The 22,447-nt window shown below is 35.7% G+C and overlaps 2 protein-coding genes across 2 annotated transcripts in view; both read right to left on the bottom strand.

Moving 5' to 3' along the window:
* Nucleotides 1-3,137, bottom strand: part of LOC108751686 (diacylglycerol kinase epsilon) — a 3,786-nt gene extending 649 nt beyond the window's left edge. The window contains exons 1-9 of the mRNA XM_018491991.1: nucleotides 2,974-3,137; nucleotides 2,334-2,545; nucleotides 1,820-1,991; nucleotides 1,611-1,741; nucleotides 1,118-1,262; nucleotides 802-1,019; nucleotides 584-729; nucleotides 345-513; nucleotides 71-251 (exon numbers count right to left, since the gene is read on the bottom strand). Of these exons, the coding sequence (XP_018347493.1) occupies nucleotides 71-251; nucleotides 345-513; nucleotides 584-729; nucleotides 802-1,019; nucleotides 1,118-1,262; nucleotides 1,611-1,741; nucleotides 1,820-1,991; nucleotides 2,334-2,498 (1,327 nt within the window). The 5' untranslated portion in view covers nucleotides 2,499-2,545; nucleotides 2,974-3,137. The remainder of the gene's footprint in view (nucleotides 1-70; nucleotides 252-344; nucleotides 514-583; nucleotides 730-801; nucleotides 1,020-1,117; nucleotides 1,263-1,610; nucleotides 1,742-1,819; nucleotides 1,992-2,333; nucleotides 2,546-2,973) is intronic.
* Nucleotides 3,138-16,893: 13,756 nt separating this feature from the next.
* LOC108751720 (growth/differentiation factor 11-like) overlaps nucleotides 16,894-22,447 on the bottom strand; it is a 21,069-nt gene continuing 15,515 nt past the window's right edge. The window contains exons 2-3 of the mRNA XM_018492046.1: nucleotides 18,165-18,771; nucleotides 16,894-17,521 (exon numbers count right to left, since the gene is read on the bottom strand). Of these exons, the coding sequence (XP_018347548.1) occupies nucleotides 17,302-17,521; nucleotides 18,165-18,771 (827 nt within the window). The 3' untranslated portion in view covers nucleotides 16,894-17,301. The remainder of the gene's footprint in view (nucleotides 17,522-18,164; nucleotides 18,772-22,447) is intronic.

Here is a 22,447-nt window from a genome sequence, read left to right as displayed (position 1 = left end):
AGCAATACTTTTCAATTAGTATAATTATTATATTTAAATAAATATAATCTCATTTTTAAGATATATTAACCTTCCATTCCCATTTTCCAAAGATCGACACCAGCAGCCCAAGATGGAATGTTAAGTATCACTATGCTTTCAACAGAAGGCAGTTCTATCTTCTTGTCATCTAAATAGACTTCTAAACTTTTATCGAGATCTTTACATTCCCTTTCCACGACTTGTTGTGTGCCAAAGCACAAATACAACAGCTACAAACATGTACAAAACGCACATAAACTACCTTATTTGATTTGGAATAATTTTTTTTTTATTTACACGTTTATTTGAAAACGAAGTGATACCTTATTAAATATTCTATGACTAAACAGATAAAAGCGACTCTCTCTTGTACGATGAAAATTCAAAGTCACTTGTGCGTCCACACCCACGCTTATGTAATTGTACATGAACAAATTACGATTCGATCCTCTGAAGCCTAGTCCGCCGAGTGGTTTTATCGTCACGGACCACCTAAATTACACGCTGCATGTAGCTCTAATCAATCGGTAATTAAAAAATGTATAATTTTTTTAGCACGTACCTATCAAGCTCTACCTTCTCCGCTGCTTGAACTTTTTGTAATAGTTCCGTAGGATCTAAGTGTGAATCATGTTGTTTTCCCCATCCTAATACTCTGGATAAATCGTTGCCTGTTCCCAAAGGAATTATTGCTACAGATGGAACAGGCTGTTTCGTATAAAATATTTGTTTGTATTCGTGCTTATGCATATTAAAATGTTTATATCAAGAGGGATTTACCTCTAATTCAAGTTTGTTGATGGTGTTTAATAACCAAGCGACAGTTCCATCGCCGCCGGCTACGAGTATAGTGGATGGAATTTTTCCTAACAAACGGCACCATTCAAGGGCAGCAACTGGATCACGGTCTGCTAAATCTACGATTTGCGCAGGATTTAACAATCTTCTAAACAGTGATAAAATTTGGCCTCCATCATTATTTCCTGATTTTCTATTTCCTATCAAGAAAAAGAACAATGAGAAAAAGATATATCTAAACATCATCAATTCATTACTGTCTTTTAAACAATACTTATTGTTATTTTTGTTCTCTTACCTACAATAATGATTGGATTCCAATTAGGCCAATTTGGTGGTGTGATAGAACGAAGATGTAATCTGCGTGTCATTGTGCGTCGATTTATTACTTCTAAACTTCCTGGTGGAATGATCATTAATTTGAATTTTCCAAAATCACATATCTGAAAAGAAATACGTTTTTATATTTCATAATTTGTTTCACAACTTTTTCAGAATAATAAAATAAAAAGCATTCTATAATGCAATATATATATATAATAATAAATTAACGTTATTGTACATTCTTAAAAATATTATTTTTCTTGGCTACATATGAGCAATCCATTTTATTATTAAAATTAAGAAATTAATAAATATATAAAATTTTGAACAAGGTTCAATTCAAACACGATTATTATAATGATTTAAAATTTGTGATGTGTTATCATAATAATTCTTTGCAGCAAAAAAAAATTATTTAAAAATTATGAAAAATATTTAAAAAAAAACAAAATATCATTAATCATTACTTCAGAAAGAGAAGGTTTGCATGTTTTGTGAACACATCTCTGACACCAACAGCACCACCAGTCTGTAAGGCCGGGTTCTACATCACACTCTTCTTCACAGATGTAACATATGGCAACAAATGGCAAATTACCTTTAAATATAACAAAAGATATTTAAAAAGTAGTACATTTAACACAATACATATATTAACTACAAACTGATAATATACCTTTAATCCAATGATGCTTCATCAACTGATCATTATTGCAAGTTATAGCTTTGCACTTTAGCTGTTTATCAGCAAGCTTTACACAACCTCGATCTGCACACACGCCACAAGAATCACAGAAACCAGCATCAAGGTTCAATAATAAAGTCTCACAAATACTACAGTAATATGCCTGTATATAGAATAATTTTATATATATGATTAATTTATATAATTTAATATTGTTTTTACTTTAATCAAAATCCATATACAATCTTTTTGTAAACTAAACTAGACTACTACTGCTGTTATATTTTTAATACTCCATGCTGATATAATTATTTCAATCCGATTAAAACGGGATCATGCATTGATATAAGCAATTTTCTTATTGTTTTGTCGACATCTTGAAACAATTACATATAAATTTATATGTAAATAGGAAAAATGTGCATGTTTAGGAAAAGGATAGATACTTTTATTTTATCATAAATAAGAGACAGTCTATAATAATCCTATAAATTTTTAAAAGTACCTTAGCTGCTTGGTTAATAGCCTTCCAATTATGTTCCTTTGTAACATCTCTTATCTGAATATGAGGACTACCTATGAGGTATCGAAAGAAATTTACCGTAAATATAAAGAAAACAATAGTTGACATTGTAGGCAGTGCAATACTAATCAGGTCTTCGTTCCACATAACGTCGAATAATTTGTTGTGCAGAATTCCAGAAATTTATTAATTTTCTAGAATTAAAATATTACGTTAGTATAGTAAATATTTCTGTTTCTTATAAAGAAATATTTATACTATTAAAAATACAAAAAAATACTTAAAATACTTAAAAATATTACACTTAAGATGTTATCTTATATTCATATTTAACAGAAATAATACTTAACAAATTGTGTGATAAAAAATTAATAATGTTTTACACACAATACATAAAATATTCTACAAGATAATAAAAATTATATATTTATTATATAATTACTTAAAATAAAATAAAGATAAATCAGTTTTATTATATATTGAAATAAATACAATTTATAACAGAAATAATTTAAATTTATAAAAATTTATTTTTGTAATAACTGGCCCTGTTGTGATAAAATAAGATGTAATAATAATTTGACAGACATGAAATAAATTTAACCTTTCAATTGACACTTACGTTATGTGACAGACGCGACGATCACTATTTACTTTTCAAGTTGTTTATATTTCGTATATCGTACGTATATATTGCGTACATTCATGTTTTCTAATATCATCTAACCTTCACAACTGTTCTTGCTGATAAGATTGCTGGTCATCAGGAATATGAGCAACGTTCGATTTTCCTCGATTAATCGACTAATCAATAATTCGAATCTTTTTAAACTAAATTTTCTTGTCGATTTTCTTGTCGATATTATTTAAATTCGACTAATCGATCTCAACCAGATCGATACCATCAACGAGATATATGTTAGGTATTATCTTTATCGATATTTTGCCTTTATTTAAAATTTATACTACTAAAATTTATTAAATTTAAAAAGAAATATATACAATATTTTAAAGAAATACAAACAAATTAATAAATTTTTGTTATTAAAGAAAATTGTTATTAAAAAACAGAAAATAGAAATCTATAATCTATCCCTGTTTTTCTTTTTTCAATATTATAGTTTTTTGGACATGACAAAGTCTATTTACTTCTTATCTCCTTCAAAGATTTGGTAATTTATTTCTTTTATTCGTTGAACAAACATTTCTCCACATAATTATATTACAATAAACTGTTATACGATAATCCGTTTGATTAAATAATTCTGCAAAAAAAATATTTTTTATACTTAATAAATTATAATGATAATAATAATAGAAAATTAATTTCTATCATATTTGTTGATATTTCTAGAATAATAAATAAAATAATTTTTGCTTTTCATTTCGATCGATTATTTAGATGGAGCCATATGGGACTTCGCGTAGTGTCACAGATACTCTCTGTTTGCTAACGCCCTCTTAGTAAGCATTGTATCTAGATTGAAGAGTCTAACATGAAGAGGCAGTAAGATAAAACTGTATTAAAGATAATTAATATGCTTAGAAAAATAATTAAAGGACTCTGAATAATAAAAATGTCATTAAATAAGATAATGTCCAGGATATCATTAATTTTTATATCAATGAGGTTGAAATAACATACTTTATATATCAAGATTTGCAATTAGCTCTTATATATCTTTTGTTATCTCATTTATTGTAATTTTTAATACGCTTAGATTAATTAAAATTATTTTGTTACTCTTTAATTGTATTTAAAATACTATAAGGCAAAAATATTTTAAATCAAATACAACATACAATACATTGTCTTGGGACATAAATAATTATATTATTATTATTTTTTTTATAATCTTTGTTCAATTTATATATGTATTTTAATTCTTAAATTACAACATGAAAATAATGTTTAAAAATCAATTCCATCTTTTACAATTGGAGAATTAATTGAATAATTTGTATCATTATTGATTACGAATTTTTTCATTATTATCCGAAACCGATTCCATTATGTCAAACAATGTGCCAAAATATTATTAAATTAAATATTAAATATTAATATAATTTAATTAAATATTATTATTAGTTTCTTATTGAATCGCTTATTATGTTAGAAAGGAAGATTTTTAACTTCTAAAATATCATGCAAAATGGATTTATATTATATATGTACAGTATCTTAATAATATTTTATTTTAGACACACGCCAACATGCAGAAAAAATTAACTTTGTTTTAACTAGAATGATACAATAAAGTAACAATAAAGTACAATGACAAAATAAAATTATATTCATAATAATATTATATAATTAAATGTATTTCTTAAAAAATATAGATTTTGAAGTAGTATGTTCATTCTAAAATAATTTAATTAAACAAAATAGAGTTCTCCTTTATCGCACATCGAATTCCTTTCGACTTCATTCGGCATGTATTATCATGGCGAGATGGCGCCCCAACGACCGCCAGAAAATCCAACCGATGAGATCGAGTCATCATCACGATCAGGATCACTTCCTGTGTTTGCGGCTTCGTCCGTCTCTCGTTACCGTTGACCTCCCGACGGATTTGCGGCTACTGACTTAGCTGGAAGGAAAACGTACCAATGCCAAGAAACGACAACGGTCGTTTGTAAATTGGTCACGGTCGTGTACCGCGGTCGTCGGTGACTCTTTCCTAAAGTCTTCAGCCAGCCCGACGTCGGCAAACACGATCGTGAGGTCGCGAAGCGGGTGAACGGGTTGACGTGACGCGCATCAGAGCGTGCGAGACTCGCAAGATTGATCTATCATTGTCTTGTCTGGCCGCCGTCTGGACGGTTGATTGCCATCAGGGCAAATATTATTATCTTCCCAGAATTCCCGCGGCCGATTACCGATTTTGTGTCGTCTCGTGCTACATCGCATTACTTTGTAAGAAGACAAGGAAATTTAACGAAGCCCATTGGATCTCACTTTGCATAAGAAATTACGCGTAGGAGTTATGCGTTTATTTTACATTATGAGAGAGTCACTTTTCTCATAAATTCAAATTAATCTTCAAATAATTGTTTCCTTTTAAAACTAATTTTAAAAGTGTTAAAAGCTCTTACATTTTACTTTGTTTTTTTAAATGAATGTATATTATAAATAAAAATTTTAAAAAAAGAAAAGATGAAATAATTATTAAGAGACAAATAATTATAACTTGTTTATTCCGACAATTTATTGTTGTAATAAAATATTTAATTATTCATTGTTCCTCAGTTAACAAAAATTAATATAGAAAAGGGACCTAAATTTCTTTTCTGGCCAAATTACAATGAAATTTTTTCTTTACTTCCTCTGTTAAGTAGAGCATTGAAAGGCAAAGATTTAAAACGTAATTTCGATTTAAAAAAAAATGATAGAAAAAAGCTGATAGAGAGAAAATTCGAGCTCGCCCGTGCGCGCAGGAAGGATTAGAAAGGGTTGGCGGAAGGCGCGTGAAAGGGTGAGAGGCAGTGAAATGAAGAAAGAGGAGGAGAGCGAAGTTCGCGGTGTGCGCGGCTTGATCGAATGCGGATGTGCGTGCAGCCGGTGGCCGGTGGTCGACAACCCACGAATCGGGGGAAAATTATGGGTAGGTCCTCTTTCGTACATGTCGGTGGTTCGATGCTATCTGCCTTCACCTTCCGGGAATTTCGCGTTATAAATAGGAGGGCCGGCGGTAGGTTTTGCGCGCGTACGTATGCGTGTGTGTAATATTTACGCGTGTGTATCTGTGTTTCGGTTCGACTGCACCCAAAGTTGCAGCGAGCTCTCTCCGATGAAGAGAAATCGAGAAAGTGGGCGGAGATACCCGAATATTCGGCACCCGCGCGATTTATGCACCCCGCTTTTTGGCGCCGCTGCCTGCAAAGGGTTGCAAAAAGGAATTCCAGTCGGCGCGGCGCACGAAAGCGATCGCTACTTCCGTCCGAAAGGGCCGTCGCCGCCCACGACTGCTGTTTTTAATTGCCAGCAACGCGGCGATTCGTACTCTTCGTGCGGAACATCCGCTTGTTTTGCCCCCATTCAGCCCATTCAGCCCCTATCCATGTACCTCTCTCCGCGTCTCGATTATGCGATCTCTAAACCCTCTACGCTGAAATTATGGGATAATTATGTGGTGTCGTTATCCGATCGTGGTTTATTCACTAGAGCCGGAATTTTTACGCGATAATAAATCCCGATGTGACTGTAATGAATATGCACGAGCCGGTATGTTTGACATCTCACGAACTTTTAAATTATCGGTGCTTATGCCATGTACTATCATGAGTCTCTGTCCAAATAAAAAATTTTATCGAAAAGATAAATGCATAAGTATCGCGCGAGGCGAACTTTTAAAGCATTATCTGTCTACAAGTGCATATGTACACACACTGAATCAAAACCGTGTACACGTAATACAATAAGATATTCATTGAATTGGTGAAATCTGATCCAATGAATTCTCAATGCTTTTCAGGTTATAAAATTATTACTAGAATTCATTGTAAGAATAAATATGTTAGTTAGTAGTTATATAAATAAATCCATAGTTATTGTATCAATGAATTAACTACATTAAGTTGGACATCGATTAACGATCATAACGATTCATTGGACCAAAAATGATCGAAATTTTTTTCAGTGCATAAATGGAAAAGTAACTCAACGCATAGATTATCCTAATAAAATTTACGTACGTAATTTTTTGGGGATAAAGCAGCCCTTTGATATAAAAATTAATATTATACGTTAAACAAAAGAGTTTAAAAATTTTATTTCGCTCAACTTTCATTACACGATGTCTTGCATTCCTGCAGCAACTTTTGTTGCTTACTTTTTGCCGACTTATTTAATATTATTGTCTCTATGTTATACAAAGTAATACTTGAACATTTTTAACAAATAATATTTACTGCAAATTTCCTTAGAATGTTTCTCTCGCCGTACGTCATTGATCGAGTTTACATCCTCACGTTTATTGCGAATTAAACGTTGTCTCGCTCGAGAACGGAACGTTTTTAATACATTAAGGAAGTAACTGAATTCTTCGTAGGAAGCGGGAAGCCATCCACCCCCTATCGGTGGTGCTTGATAAATTGGCACACAAACGTGAGATACCGCCATCCCTCTCTCGCCAACCCTTTAATCCCGATGTACACGCCGGTGCGGTGAAGAAAAGAGAAGGTGCAGCGGTTGGCTACTTTATACTCGAAGGCTCTATCTGCCTGCCTTACCTTGCCTTGTGCGTTGCCTTGCTTGCCTACCCACCTGCCTGCGTGAAAGGGGAGGTATTACGGGGTTACTAAAGTATTGTATGGCCTCCCCAAGCCCCATAAGGATAGCCCTCAGGCACGCACCCCCGTTATCGTATGCGTATGCATTTTTTTCGCTGGTGCGTGCGCGGGAGCTGGTGCTCGCAGCCCTTATATGTGCAGTGAAGGTGAAGGGGGCATCGGGTAACACGGGCAGGCAGGCAGCCACCCAAACGACCGAAACCTGAATGCTCACCCGAGGACATGACTTCTTCACGTAAGCGTGTCTTCTTCTTCCCTCATTCGCGTGCATTCCTCTCCCGTACGCTACCCCCTTCTTTTTCTCTCCTTCCTCTTTCCTCTAACCTTTCTCTTTCTCTCTATTCTATTCTATTTGGTCACCTAAGAGCACACCTGTATTTACGATCGATAAGGGCCAACGCACGGAAACAGGTGATTCCGATATCGTGTAAATAAGGCACCGCGATCCCCTTACACCCCCTTGACAGTGGAGACGCTTCCCCTTATCTCGCACGGTTATCAAGCTCGTAAGCTCTCGAGATCCAATTGCGATTGCGGATATATATTCTGACTCTCGATCTAATCTGGCAATCTAATTCGCAAATGTAAATGTAATTTATTACAGCTCTTCAACGAAAATCGATGAATTATACAAACTGTTGAATATTAGCCAACAGCTGATTAGAGTGATCGATAAAAAAAACTCGATTCGCAATAACGGATCCACGAAGTAGAAAGGAGGCTCTGAATCGCGGGATCTTCTGCCAGCATATAACATACCAGCGAGTGTTCCGGAGCTAAACCTAGAGTGCTAGAAATACACTCTAAGTTAATTCAAGTGCATCGCCTTCGCTGTCGCTATGTACATTTCCCTCCTCCCGCCCTCTTGTTCTCGCAAACCTTTTTTTTTTTTTTAACACAAAAACATTATTTCGAGTCTTATTTAAGAAATTCATCACTCGCCTGTCTCTATAATAATAAATTATAATTACGAGTATCATAATTATAAGTCCAATATAAATAGTACGCGTGTAAAAACTGCGTGCATTGAAAAAAAATATAAAAATTCAAAATTTTATACGGAGGATTGCAAGTCGCGCGCCCACAATATCCCCTGTATATATTTTGAATAAAAGTAGATTTTCTAAAGCGTGATGTACGTGAGAAGTTAGCAGGATGCATCGTCGTAGGTACTCCACTTGATGCTCGAGAAGAAGTAGCATTCACCCTCGCGATTCGAACTTCCTCTTTGAACTTCTTCATCGTTTCGACCCTCCGTGAAAGAAAGCCAGCAGGTTCCGTATCCCTTAAGTGAAAAGGGGACCACTTCATCCGCCCCCTCGAATGAAGTCGCTAGATACTGGCAAGTACTGTGTACCATTATTCTGATCGTCATCACTTTCCTTACCCGATAAACGATATTAATCGTTTCATATTACGAACGTGCGCCAAGCTGGCGAAACGCAGCGGGAAAATTTATTTCAACAGCGCCGCTGTAATAAACTCCACGATCTCCTGCAATCCACTGAAAGATTTATAAAGCTATCATTCATCTCTCCATACGATGAAGCATATTATTCTCCGTAAATTATTAGATCTGAGAAATGTACACTGAGAAATGTCTAGTTGAATTAATTGGAATTCTGGTTGAAAATAAACGAAAATAATCTCAGAATCTTCCGGTTCGTTTATTTTCAGTTAGACATTTTTGTCATTGTAGTAAAAATAATATAAAAATAAATTCCGCAGGCAAAACGAGATTGCAAATTTAAATAAGGATAGGTGTTACACACTTTTGAAAATTCGCGAGAAACCGCGGAAGCGGCATAAAAATAAGTATGCTTATGGACGATCAGTAAGATACGGTGTTAATTAATGTTATGGCAAGGCAATTGGCATCCGACCAATGGTGGTTGAGGAAGAAATTATATTATAGGAAGGAATATGAATGCATAAGTAGCACATACTTATGTGCCATTCGCGCTGTCTCTGTCCAATTCATTTTATTTCCGACTTCCTGTCTCTCTTTCTCCGATCTATCGTAGTTCACCTTTGCCCGGTCACTCGTAAAATGCAAATCCGAGTAACGGCCGTACTCGGGGTAAACCGGATTGTTGAATGGTTCATAAAACGCAGCTAAAGACTACCAATGGCACCACGCCATGACAATTATGTCAAAGAGCCTATACTTCGAATAATATTATTGTTCCTACCTCCATCGCACCCTCGAGGTGATTCCCGTTTAACGGCTATATATAAGAAACGCGCCCTAATGTCGGCCTACATCCGCTTTTCACTCCTTCAAATGGCGAAAGCTCTTTCTCGCGGGAGGGGCACCATTTCTGCTTCTGCAGGCGAATTTTTCGCCGTTTATTCAAGCCGTCAACGTATTGCGTAACGAATCACTGAGCTTTAAGTTATTAAATATTAACCCGAAGTTATTTAACGTGACTGCTGACGTGTATGCTGTAAGAACTGATAAGAATTTATCGTCCAAAGCTGTGAGTTCGTAATTTCTAATATTAGTAATTTATTTTAGAATAACGCGATAACTGACTATACGGTATATGTGTTTGTTATATACTGGAAAATTTGCGATAAATCGTCAGTCTCTCAGCCCGGAAGAGATGCTATGAGAAACACGAGAAAAAAAGTATTATCTTCATAAATGATTTATACTAAAACGCTTTTTTTATATGTATGTATTATTATTTTGTAACAACATTTTTACAGTTAGTACTTTTTATTTTTTAATAATTAATTATTTTATCACTTGAAATATTATTATTGCAATTGCTTTTATTTCAATTCATTTTTACAGCCAGCGCTCAAAACATTTAACAGATTGAAGGACTCTTCCTATTTAAAATAAATAACAATAAATAAAGAGCACAGTAAGAGTCAAACACATTTCTTTAGAAAAGTCATACAATTAAAAGAATAAATTATAAATAGAGAAAAGTAAAATTGAAAAAATATAATAACTATAAAAACTCAGTTTAAATATAAATAAATTACAAGTTTCGGCTCTTCGGATTGAGCCCTCTTCAGACATTAACTTATCAAAAATTTCTTTTGTCAATCAATTTACATGTATATATTAAATATAAGTTAATATCCTCAAAATAAGTGAGTGAATTTATTTTGCCCAATTTTACCCAACATTTCGTATTGACAGATTATTCGCGAGCCTGGTTTCTTGCGTTTTTTAAGTGGAAGGAGGAAAGTTAGCTGGGAGTGTTTCAAACTACTTACCAATTTAAATGCCGATCCGATGAGGAGGCCAATACGCCTCGCAGAGTGCAAGGTTATTAAGACGTAGTCTGGTCGGCGAGTTTAGGTAGATTGGCCCATGGGGGCCAGTGCATTCGAGAGCTCGTTGCCCATCGGCGGCAGGCGAAGCTTGACCTCGGATTACTCAATGATTTCTTCTCATAATGGAAACACGACCTGCTCTCATTACAGAAGTGACTTCGCACCTCGATTGTGGAGAACAAACTCCGTAGCTTACCTGTTTGCACGGGAAGAGAGAAAGGGATATGTCCCAGAAAATGTAATACGTTTCACGAGTATAAGTTATCTTCACCGAGAAGTATGAAGTGAGATCGAGAAAACCTTTTCTTGATATGATAAAACATCGCAGTATCAAATTTCAATGTGTGTATGTGACACAATAAGGTTGAAGATAACGATGTTACATAATTTGACACAAGATATTTTTGTATATAATACTAATATTGTAAACTAATATACAAATAGTTTTATTTATTACTACATTACTAATTATTTATATTATTTATTATTACTTTGTCGCTACATTATTAATCATCTTATGCACACGCATTCTTTAGTACGTGATTTTGTATATTTCTTACATTTTCGTATATTAAAAATTTTACTAATAATTAACGCAGCACAATACATTTTTGACAATTGTCTTCTTCTTTTAAGAAACTCTTAGCTTAATATCGTCTACATAAATTAATAGAATTTATAAAGTTTTTATCAGGAAGATCTCTGTCTTGCCTGATCGTCAATTTTAATTTAAGTAAAAGTCACTTTCTCTCTCTCTCTCTCTCTCTCTCTCTCTCTCTCTCTCTCTCTCTCTCTCGTTAATTTTATTTAATTCTGTCTTAAATATTCTTGGCATGCGACGTGTTGACTATTTCTGTTCCAATAAATTATCTGCGGTGTTTTCGGGTTAATGTCGATTTTGGCATTTCTGTTTCGGCGAAAGGGGAGCACTAACCCGACCATCGGCAAGGACGAGTGCTCGAGGCGCCGCCGAAGAAAAACAATAAAACGAGAATTGGCACGTCTGGCGAAACAGTTGACTGCCGTCAATTCAACTGGCCGACTTGCCAGGACGTGCATCTCACTATCGCATTATATGCGCGAATTATAATCGCACGTATCCGAACAACGCCGCTCGGACCATGTCACTGACATACCGTGCCCCCGAAAATGCTTAAAGTAACAATAAAATATGTACGAGTGAATTTTTTTTAACATGACGTCTTTGGTTTAGAAATTTGTGAAAATTTTATTATAATATGTTACATCATTAAATTAATTTGTGCAGATTTATTGATGGTTGATTTAAAAAATACATTTCAAATATTTATCTAACAATTTTTTCATTACATTTGATTATCAAATGTTTGCTCTTAATTTGCTCAATCTTTTTTTTCTGTAATAGATGTTGAAAGATGTAATTTTTTTTTTAAAGAGAATTAATCATGTAACAACTTTGATAAATAAATTACACACTCATTCATTATGGAAGCATCGTAAGGGGCTTTATGGTGAATTTATTACTTGATTGTATTCTCGATAAAATCGCATTTCTTCTACTGAGCAGCGGAGCCATTCGCTTAAATAAATATTTCCTTGGCACTCTTTCGACCCGGTTGTGGTGACAAATAAGATATACTCTTCTTTCAATTCCACATTACAATTGTTTCTGTTATCGCAACCGACATAAAAGCCATGACACAGTTATAATGGCCTACACAAAAGTGAACTGCATAAAAAAGAATCTATAAATAAAACAAATTTTATGTCCTGATACGATTTTATGAGATATCGATAAATCCATAAACATAATTTTGGTAAACATGTTTGTAATATGTATAATACATTATTTTTTATTACCATACGGCACGCGAATAGAACAATGTTACACATGCAATATTTTATGGAAAAGCGGCACATCAAATAAGCAAGTATTAAATATTAAAATTTAACAAATAAAAAGCTCACCTGCCGTCAAATTCATTTTATCGTTTCGTTGCACGTTGTAGATAATTAAGAGTGCGTGACTTACAACTTGCATCAATTGTAATATCAATGTTGCACAGATCTATAAACACCAGACTATGTATACATTTTAATCTGGTACGATAAGAATACATATTTATGACAAATTTTTCAATGTTACTCTTAGTAATGTATTTGTCGATTATTTAATCATTAACGATAAGTAAACGATAATTATATTTATGGTTCTGGTTCATAACACAGACGGTGTGAAACACTTATTGTTAGTCAAAATTTTCGAGATTATCAATGCAATGACATGCTATGTCTGCATGCACTTCGAACATATTTTGAATTCTACATATTCACGCAACTCGTTTAATTATTATCTTTTTATTTATCACATTCCTTTCAATTATCTAATAACGTTTATTATATTCACTTTGAATGAAGATTTTAAAGATGTTTACTTTTATCTTTGCATTTTTCTCATTTTTATTTAACGACTATATTAAACAGAAAGAGAAAGAGAAAGAGAAAGAGAGAGAGAGAGAGAGAGAGAGAATATAAGGATATTCATAAAGAGAGTATAAAAAGGCATTTTATATATTACTAATTATACTTACTATTTTTCAAGTGACATTTATAAAAACTTACTTTTTATAAATTACGTTTTTTTTTTACGTTATAAAAAACTTATATAATACAGTTTCTTCACTTTTCTCCCATAATTTATTTCGGCAAAGTTATTTGGTGCAGGAACTTTGCACCGATGATTTGAAAAAATAATATAATATAAATGATTAATTTGCATGTATTGCGAAAAATGTTTTTCTTTATTCTGGAAGTACCAGAAATCAGCGAAAAACATGACCGGTTTTTAATTGGACGAAAAGAAATCGCAAAACAACAATCGTTTTCTGCCCCGAAAGTTTATCGTCACCATATGTAAGCCTCTCTCTTGTGTTGATTAAAAAGAGAGAGAGAGACACGTCGTAAAACACGATTTAATAAAGTACAGATTGATTACCGCAAGAGAGTACACGATATTACCAAATTTATCATGAAACAGAATTTAAAAATAAATTTAATGCACGACGTGTAAAAGTAGTAAGCATATATTGGGTCGGAACAAAAAAATTTGTAACGTTATTTCATTTGTACCTACATGTTTTAAAAAAATTATAAACAATAAGACAATATTAACAATTATAATAATAGCTTTAACGAAGTTATGAATAATTAAAGTCGAAATGTATTCCAATATAAAAAAAAATCTTATTATTAAAAAATATTTAGGAATATTTAAAAAATAATTTTTTAGGAAAACTTTAAACTTTTACATTAAAAAATTGCAAATTTTCGCGTTTTTTTAGCAGATCCACAAAATGAGAAGAAAATTTCCCATTTAATCCAGCTCGTAATTTTTTATATATGTAAAATTTGTCGAAAGTAAAGTTTTAAAATTCTTTTTTTAATTTAAATTTCGTTTATTTTTAACAAAATTACAGCTGCTTAAATTTTGAAATTTGTTGCGCTACAAACTTTTGCTCCAATTCAATACTTCCTTTTTTATGTGCGTATCATATATTTGTGAAATAAAAAAAAATCAAATAAAAACACGATTAAAGCAATTAAAATAATCAAAATGAAAACATTACAAATTACCGCAAAGTAGTTTGATTTAATAAATTTTTCATTAAATCCGGTATTAAACGGTTGTTTTCCTGTTAACAGAAAGTTGACTTTTTAACTTCTTATTCTATATATATTCCAACAAAATATATATAATTAATTGTTAAATCAATTATTCAATGATGGTAAAAAGGAAAAATAAAATGTTATTCCGTGCTCATCGAAAAACCATTTATTTTATGGAATAAATATTTTTCTATCTATGTTGTGTTTCTACCTAGGAAGTACACATTATACATATAAGTATGCATTTTTCTGCCGTCCTCGTTCGCTATTTTGGGAGCGGGATATAAGCAAATCCATTATTTTTTTAATTATTGATACACTGAGACAAACAAACTGAGAATGGAAAATGTAATAGATACGAAGAAGAAAAAGAATAATCGGAAAAGAATGGAAAGACAAGGACAGCTTGACAGAGGAGGGGACGAATTATAAAAAAAATCAATTTTCCAAGGAGCTTTCTCTTACGTTCTAAATGATCGCTTTATAAAAATCGCAAAGTTTTTTTTTTATAAATTCGTGTGTGTGTTTTGTGTGCGTGCGTGTGTGCGCGCGCGCGCGCGCGCGCGTGTGTGTGTGTGTGTATTTGTGTTTTATGTTGTATGGGTACGTGTGTGACTTTTTTCCTTTACAATCATATGAAGTTTAGGGACGGTGCGCACAAGTCCATCGTATATATCGTATACTATTTTACAAAAATGTAGCTACAGTGCACTTGACTCGAAGCTGAGGGGAAAACGTGGAGTTAAGTGTTAGCTCTGATAGCATGAGAAGTTTCAAGTATGTTCCCGGATTTTGAAGATTGCTATACAACGAGGGATTGAAACCGGTAGAATCTCGACGAGTTCAATTCTTAATATTACATAGGTTTAGAGAAAAATGGCGCTTTGCTTATTAAACGTTTGTTTTTCATCGATTAACTGCGAAGATCTGAATCTATCGAAATTATATTGGTTTCAATCGCTACACACATAACTGGAATTGTTTCAAGCGTCGGGGATATGTCTATACATAATTGCGGCACTGATCCTCTCTATCACCGTAGTAATTAGTAGGGATTATGCCCGAGGATCAGGGACGGATCCTAATGAATCTATAAAAACTAATAAGAGCGCTTGTCGAGATATATACCCCTAGAATATAATTTTGTCTAAAAACGCTTGACAATCTATCTTTTTTTTTTTCTTTTTTTAGATTGTACAACGCGTGGAATATAGGAAGGGACACATTCCAAAAAAAAGTCGTCGTCCCTTCTTGACGAGTGCATCACCCGACGCGCTAAAATGCAGCTATTAATACCGTAAGTTACGAAGAAAGCTACGAAAATTAGGCGCGCGTCGCGCATTCGTTCGCGCGATTAATGTTTATTATTTATCTAGAAATAAACGCTCGACACTCGTTCTGCGACCATGATGAATGACGGGAACGTGGATATAAAATTGCCAATTGCCGCGTTATAAAAAGTTCCGAGTGCAATTAGCCGAATATTGGCGCCGTGTAATTACAACTACTCGCGTTAGAAAAACTAGGAAAGTTGAGGTTCTTCGTCAATATATGAGTAATATCCTCGTTGATCCTCCCAGGACGTAGGAGTGTCAGCGAAGCAACACCACATTCTTGCCTGCTACTTATTTACATAATTCGATACGCTCTCTCGCACACGCACTCTCACAATTCGCTAAAAAAAAAAAAAAAAACGATCATAGTGACAGAAACGTTTCTATATATATATATATAATATATTGCAGAAAGACGAGGGGGGAGAGAGAAAAAAACCATTAGAAAAAAAAACAACGATTTTACTGTACACCGAGATCTGTTGTCCAACACGTTTCCACCGATCGTCGACGTCCTCTGTTTTAATAACGCGTTTGGATGAAAGTAAAGAAATAGGAGAGAGAATTACACATTTTGTGAACACAATCAGGCACGAAAATCGCCCACATTGCATCCCTTCGTAATCTATCTGGTCTCGCGAGCCGCGGCGTAATAATGAAAGTTTCAACAAAGTTTTGTTTGCGCTGTTGGAGTTCTGAAAATAACGCTTGCGCAATAAGTGCAAACATTCTAAATATCCCATTCTATTATCTCTTAGTTTAGAGGAATAAGAAATTCGCATTTAGGGAGTTCCGATTAGAGGATTCCGGCGTAATTAGGATCGTGGATCAAGTGCAAACGTATCGGCGTCTTAAAAATAATACCGTGACTCTCTCTCTCTCTCTCACTCTCTCTCTCTCTCTCTCTCTCTCTCGCTCTCTCTCTCTCTCTCTCTCTCTCTCGCTCTCTCTCTCTCTCTCTCTCTCTCTCGCTCTCTCTCTCTCTCTCTCTCTCTCTCTAGGAACTATCCGCCTTGCCATGAACCATGGACCACCGTCGAGGTGCCTCCCGCTGACACGGCGCGAGTCCCTCTTTGGACTTCTCTTGGCATCCAGCACAGTCTTTGAGGGAACTCCGCGAATCACCAAACACCGCCTATCCGCGCACTTCGTGTTCCTCTTTCTGCGCTCCAAAGAGATCCGCATCACGCAATCACTCTCCGAACAAGGCACTTTCAGTCTATCGGATGAGGAATCGCCGAGAACACGGCGATGACAATCGACGACGATTGACGAGGACAATGACGATGATCGTCGAGATTGATCAAAGGGAGAGCATCGCGGTATCTGTGCGGAACTCTCGGCGTGGCCAACATTGCTTTCGTCCTGTCAGAAACGAAGGTGGACTATGAACACCCGCATTTCTCGACGACCATGCCCGGCAACCGCGAGAACACGATCTGATATTCGTTGTCAAAATATAACATTGTGATTTCGGACAGCTTCCTAGGTGCGCAACATGGTCCGGTGTTGTTCGGCGGTTCCGCCAAGCTGACGATATGCGTGTTCGGATAAGCCGGAAGAAAAGCCATTGGACAGTCACCCGAACAGTAATTGGCATCATATCTGTGACACAAAGATCCAGGAACCGGCCGTTAATGCAGAAGTTTCGGTTCATCAAATAATACTAATTAAAAATAATACTTATAAAACAAAATTTATCTCAACTTCACATTCGTTGTATTCCTCATTAAGCATCATCGTTAAATATCACCTTCGCAAATTAACTCGAAATATACACCACTATTGCATAACATAAAGTATTTATAGACCGAACGTGCGCGAATAACGCTTTAACGCTGTTGATGTAGAACTGTTCTACGTGCCAGCGAGAAAATCGCAGTTCCTTCATTTGGACCCAGTTTGGCTCAAAATGTTTTCCTTCGCCATAGAAATCTTTACGAGTACGTGCTTGACCGACGATGCATTAATCATTTTATGAGTCGCAATATGTTCTCACAAAAGTACACACATTTCAACTATTTTATTAAACAAATGCAAAGTATATATCGCCCTAATTTGAGTTTCAAAGAAAAATTCCATTATTTTCATCGTACATTTATTTATTGTTAAATCACTACTTGATTTTTTTAAGAGATTTTTCGTAATATAAAATAAATAAAATTTCAAAAACTATCTCACACTTTTCGTGATTGAAAAAATCTTTATTAATAAAGATGAAAAGAAATAGAAGAATCACGTAACTCACTTTTTGGGTGCGATTATCCAATCCCAGCCAAACTTCTCGAAGTCTACCGTGAGTTTGTACCGGCAACATCTAGTCTCCTGGGTGGCCTCATCGCAATTGAGTCCCACGTTCCTCTTAATTCTGGAGCCTCTTCGCGAATCGAGTTCCTGCATTTGCACTTCGAGATATGGAGCGTATTCCGCACCGGGATTGGTCTCAACCAGTCTAATCAAGTTCCTACGATGACTGCCGCCAGGCCCTGTGATCTTCAAGGCGACTCCCAGATTATCTCTCGGATGCTTGAACCACTCCGCCACCATTCGTCTGAGCTCGATCGTGATCCAGCCACCCCGCCGTCCAAACGGTCGAGGGTGTTTCGTGGTCAGAGGAGGACCCAGCAAAGTTCCGCCTGTCTCGGTCGTTCCCCGAAGAATCCTCTGCAACGTGATCGTCACCGGACTGGCGTCTTGACTCTCCAGATCAATTGGCTCACCGAGCTCCGTTTCCTGATTGACACCCGATATCCATAGAGACAACTCTGCCCTGGTAACACGGTGTTGGACAACCTTATCGGAAAACTTGAAGTACAACACCTCAAAGTTGCTCTTCGAGTGCCTTAGCCTTTGATCTGAAAACATGAAGTTAACAATACATCAGTCGTGAGTATAATTCTAGCAAATTGTTACAACACAAGAGAAATTCCATAGAGAAACCTTCCTTATGATTTCCTCTGTAGGATACTTATTGTGTAATGTAACGTGATTGTACAATAATTCGCCATTTATTTTTATTTTTTTTTTAATGAGTTATTTTGAAACAGTAAGTATGATTATTTAGTGCTGCGTAATTATATCGGAAAATTCCAAATAGAAGATACAATCTCATGAATAGTCTCGTCTGCTAAATGTGCCGTAACGACTAAACGTTTCTTTCTCGATAGTTGTGGCCCACGTGTAGACGGATTTTTCGTATTTTTTTTTTTTTTAAATCAGAGTCCGACAACACACACGGTTTGCTTGTTGTTTGCGTCATTTATTATTCAGGAATGAAAAGATTCTCGCTGGTCGATACTGCATGTTGCATAGCTCGATAAAGTATCGCTGCGCTGTTTAATGGCTCCATGGCCACTTGGTGCTATCTACATATAAATATTGGATATGTGAATGAATAAAAACATAAAATTAAGCAAATATTTGTGTTTGCAACGCAAACATATGTTTGTGGTAAGCTGCATAGGTGATATAGGATAAAAAAATATTTTGATATGGATACAACTTTGTGGTAATGCATTGCGATCCTCCGTGAGCACAGAAATGAGATATTTGTCTGTACTTTTACGCATTATTAAAATCTCGGCATGTTGCAAGATACTTTTACGTCATTAAACAACGTCACTAATTTGAGAATGAAATACATGAAAATAGAGAACGAAAGATTTGCGCCATGTTACAAAACTATGCGGCTTTTTTGAGCTCCTGGTAGATAAAGAAGCAAAAAAATAGTTTGCGTTCGCAAAAGTATTAGGTATCATTGATCAAGATGCTGAAGCAGTATATGATAACAGCTTCATTAAGTTGGTGCGAGGTTATCGGTTATAGAAAATGAGCACGATAATCATTTACGTATCGAGCTATTTAAAGCGAAGTGGACATAAAGTTGAACTATTTGAAAACGTAGCGTTATCTTTTCATTAATCGTACGATTAACGTAGTTATTGGCAATTAGATCGATCGTGCATTTCATTATCGAGGATGCTGCATTATGCGTAATTCAAGTGCACTTGTCCAGCTGATATGTTCTCCGTCGCGGCAAATAATTATTTCTAATTTGACCGATAACAGGGCATAAGCACTGATGATAAGGCGCGAGCCTTATTAGAGAAACACTGTTTCAAATTGCGGATACGAACCTAATCAGTTGACGACTTTCTACGATCGGCCGTATAACGGAACGACGTAACGTCGTTAGCCTCTGCGCGATTTAGCCTTTTTATGAATGGGAGAGCCCATGAATTACGCGCAATAATCTCGTACGGGTACAGGTACCTACATACGGTCGCGGGCCGCGACGGGCGGCTCCTTCAAATAAGTTTATCAGAGAGCAGCTTTTGCGATACTTCCTCCACCGGCCGAGATGACTTTCCCGACCGATCGAACGAGAAACGCGCGTTTCGTGCGTCTCTTTTTCTGACTTATTCTGGCTTATCGGCAGCAATTTAATAAACGCGTTGTAAAGCGCGTTTCCTTGAAAATTATAATTTTATTAACGATGCGAAATTTCCGACGTTACGTTATCATAAAGCTCAAGATAGATCGGATAGAACGATTACCCACACTCTGTGTTCTTTTTTGCTCCAACAACGACGATATCGCGGACACGTCTCCGGTATGGAATATCGCCTCGATTCGCAACCGACACGTGATTGAATCAGCGCATAATCGGATTGACATGAGGAAGTCAAGCTGGAGACTTTTTCGGGGTCTTCGGGTCGCTTTCTCCGATTGCAAATGTTCGTAGATAAACGAACGAAGGACACGGATTAAAGTAAAATTGTCACACTTCAATTTCTTACGACCTTATTAAAGGTAGCTAGCTTTTCAATATTTATATATCCTTCCGCGTGAATTAATCCAGAAAAACTTTAATCTCTTCTTGGAGCTTAGACTCGTTTAATTTCATTCACAGAAAGCAATAAAGAGGAAGGAAAAGCTGGGTAAACTAATCTATCTCACTTCGCGAACAGAAATTGCGAAACTTCTGCTTCTTGGTATATTAATTATCGATATCGTTTTACTCGTTTCGCTCATTACTATACTGCTCCTACGAGATCGAGACAAGCTGATACCGCGACTCTGCATCGAGATCGCGCAGAACAACCCGGCAAAACCTTAAAGGGACGCGCGACGTGGCCGGTTTTCAAAATAAGAACATCCACCGACTTAGAAAATCCTCCTCGCTGGACGGCGAGTCGCTACGCTCGCAAAAACACTTCACAAACGCCCGCGCATAGTTTGCTCGTGGCTGTTCTCGCGATCGGAGGAAGAGGGGGATCCCAGCAATAAATCAGGAAGAGAGCTCGCGGCGGAGTCGTGCTCGGATTTCTTGCCGATCGGCGCTCACGCACGTGCGTCCGATATTTACCCTGATGACCGACGTTAAACTCGACCCCGGATCCCCTGCGTCCTCTGCGGAGAGATCGACCGACGCAGACCGCGGACGGACGGGGATCGATCGATCGATCGATCGATCGATCGATCGATCGATCGATCAATCAGCGACGGGGACACGGATAACGCGCAAATGATAAAAAAAGGAGGAAAGAAAGAGGAGCAGCAGAAGGCAGATTTATATACACGGCAGGGGCCGGGAGACTCTATTCAGGCCATCGCTTGGCAAGACCGACCGCTTCCACGAAGGGTAAAGCCACCTCAAATCGTACCGTTATACGCGAGCAACGTTTTTCATCCGATTCCCCGATCAATCAGCGACTCTCGCCGCGTATCGATATCGATGCCGCGACTCTGTGCGTATCTTCTAAGCCCGTCCTGGTATTCGGACTGGTTCCTCCAGCGTGCCGCGCTGCTCGTCGCGTAAGAAGTTTTCCATGAAGCTTATGAATCTCGGACATTTTCCAAATGTGTAGTGCCGACTGGACTGACAGGTACGAAGAGATTTTAAATAACTCGAAGAATTATTTTCATAATTATACCGTGAAAATGAATTGAACTGTTTTCGAGTAACATCAATTCTTTCAAATTAAATTTATAACGATATTAGAATAATAGTGGCTGATAGAATTTCAGCATCAAAACTACAATAATTGAATAATTATTTTTTATTACGTGCAATCAGAACTATTAATTTATTAATTGACTTGTTAATTTCGACCGTCACGGAATAAAAATTAATTATTCAATTATCGTAGCTTAATGGCTGAAATTAATTCACTGTTTTTATAAATAGATGAAATGAGAGACTCGAAAGAATCTATCAATGAAATATATATTTAAAAAGCTAATCAGAGCCAACGCTAGCTGTTTGGGTGCACAAAAATCTCTGTATTCGTGTGAATGTAACAATAACGAAGTAAATATACGTTCCAACTTTTCGTTTAGAGCCTATTTCAACATAAAATATAATTTAAATTACATGTTAAACCTATTTTGAACAAAATTCAAACGTATATTTATTTCGAGAATAAAGAGATTTCTGTGCACCCAAATAGTTAGCGTTGGCTCTGATTGGCTTTCATATACGAGTATATATTTCATTCACTGTTATTATAACATAATTACAAATTTGAG

This window comes from Trachymyrmex septentrionalis, unplaced genomic scaffold (genome assembly GCF_001594115.1).
Source record: "Trachymyrmex septentrionalis isolate Tsep2-gDNA-1 unplaced genomic scaffold, Tsep1.0 scaffold51, whole genome shotgun sequence".
Classification (NCBI taxonomy): Eukaryota; Metazoa; Arthropoda; class Insecta; order Hymenoptera; family Formicidae; genus Trachymyrmex; species Trachymyrmex septentrionalis.
Note: the sequence above shows the minus strand (reverse complement) of the source record. Positions and strands in the feature narration are given on the sequence as shown.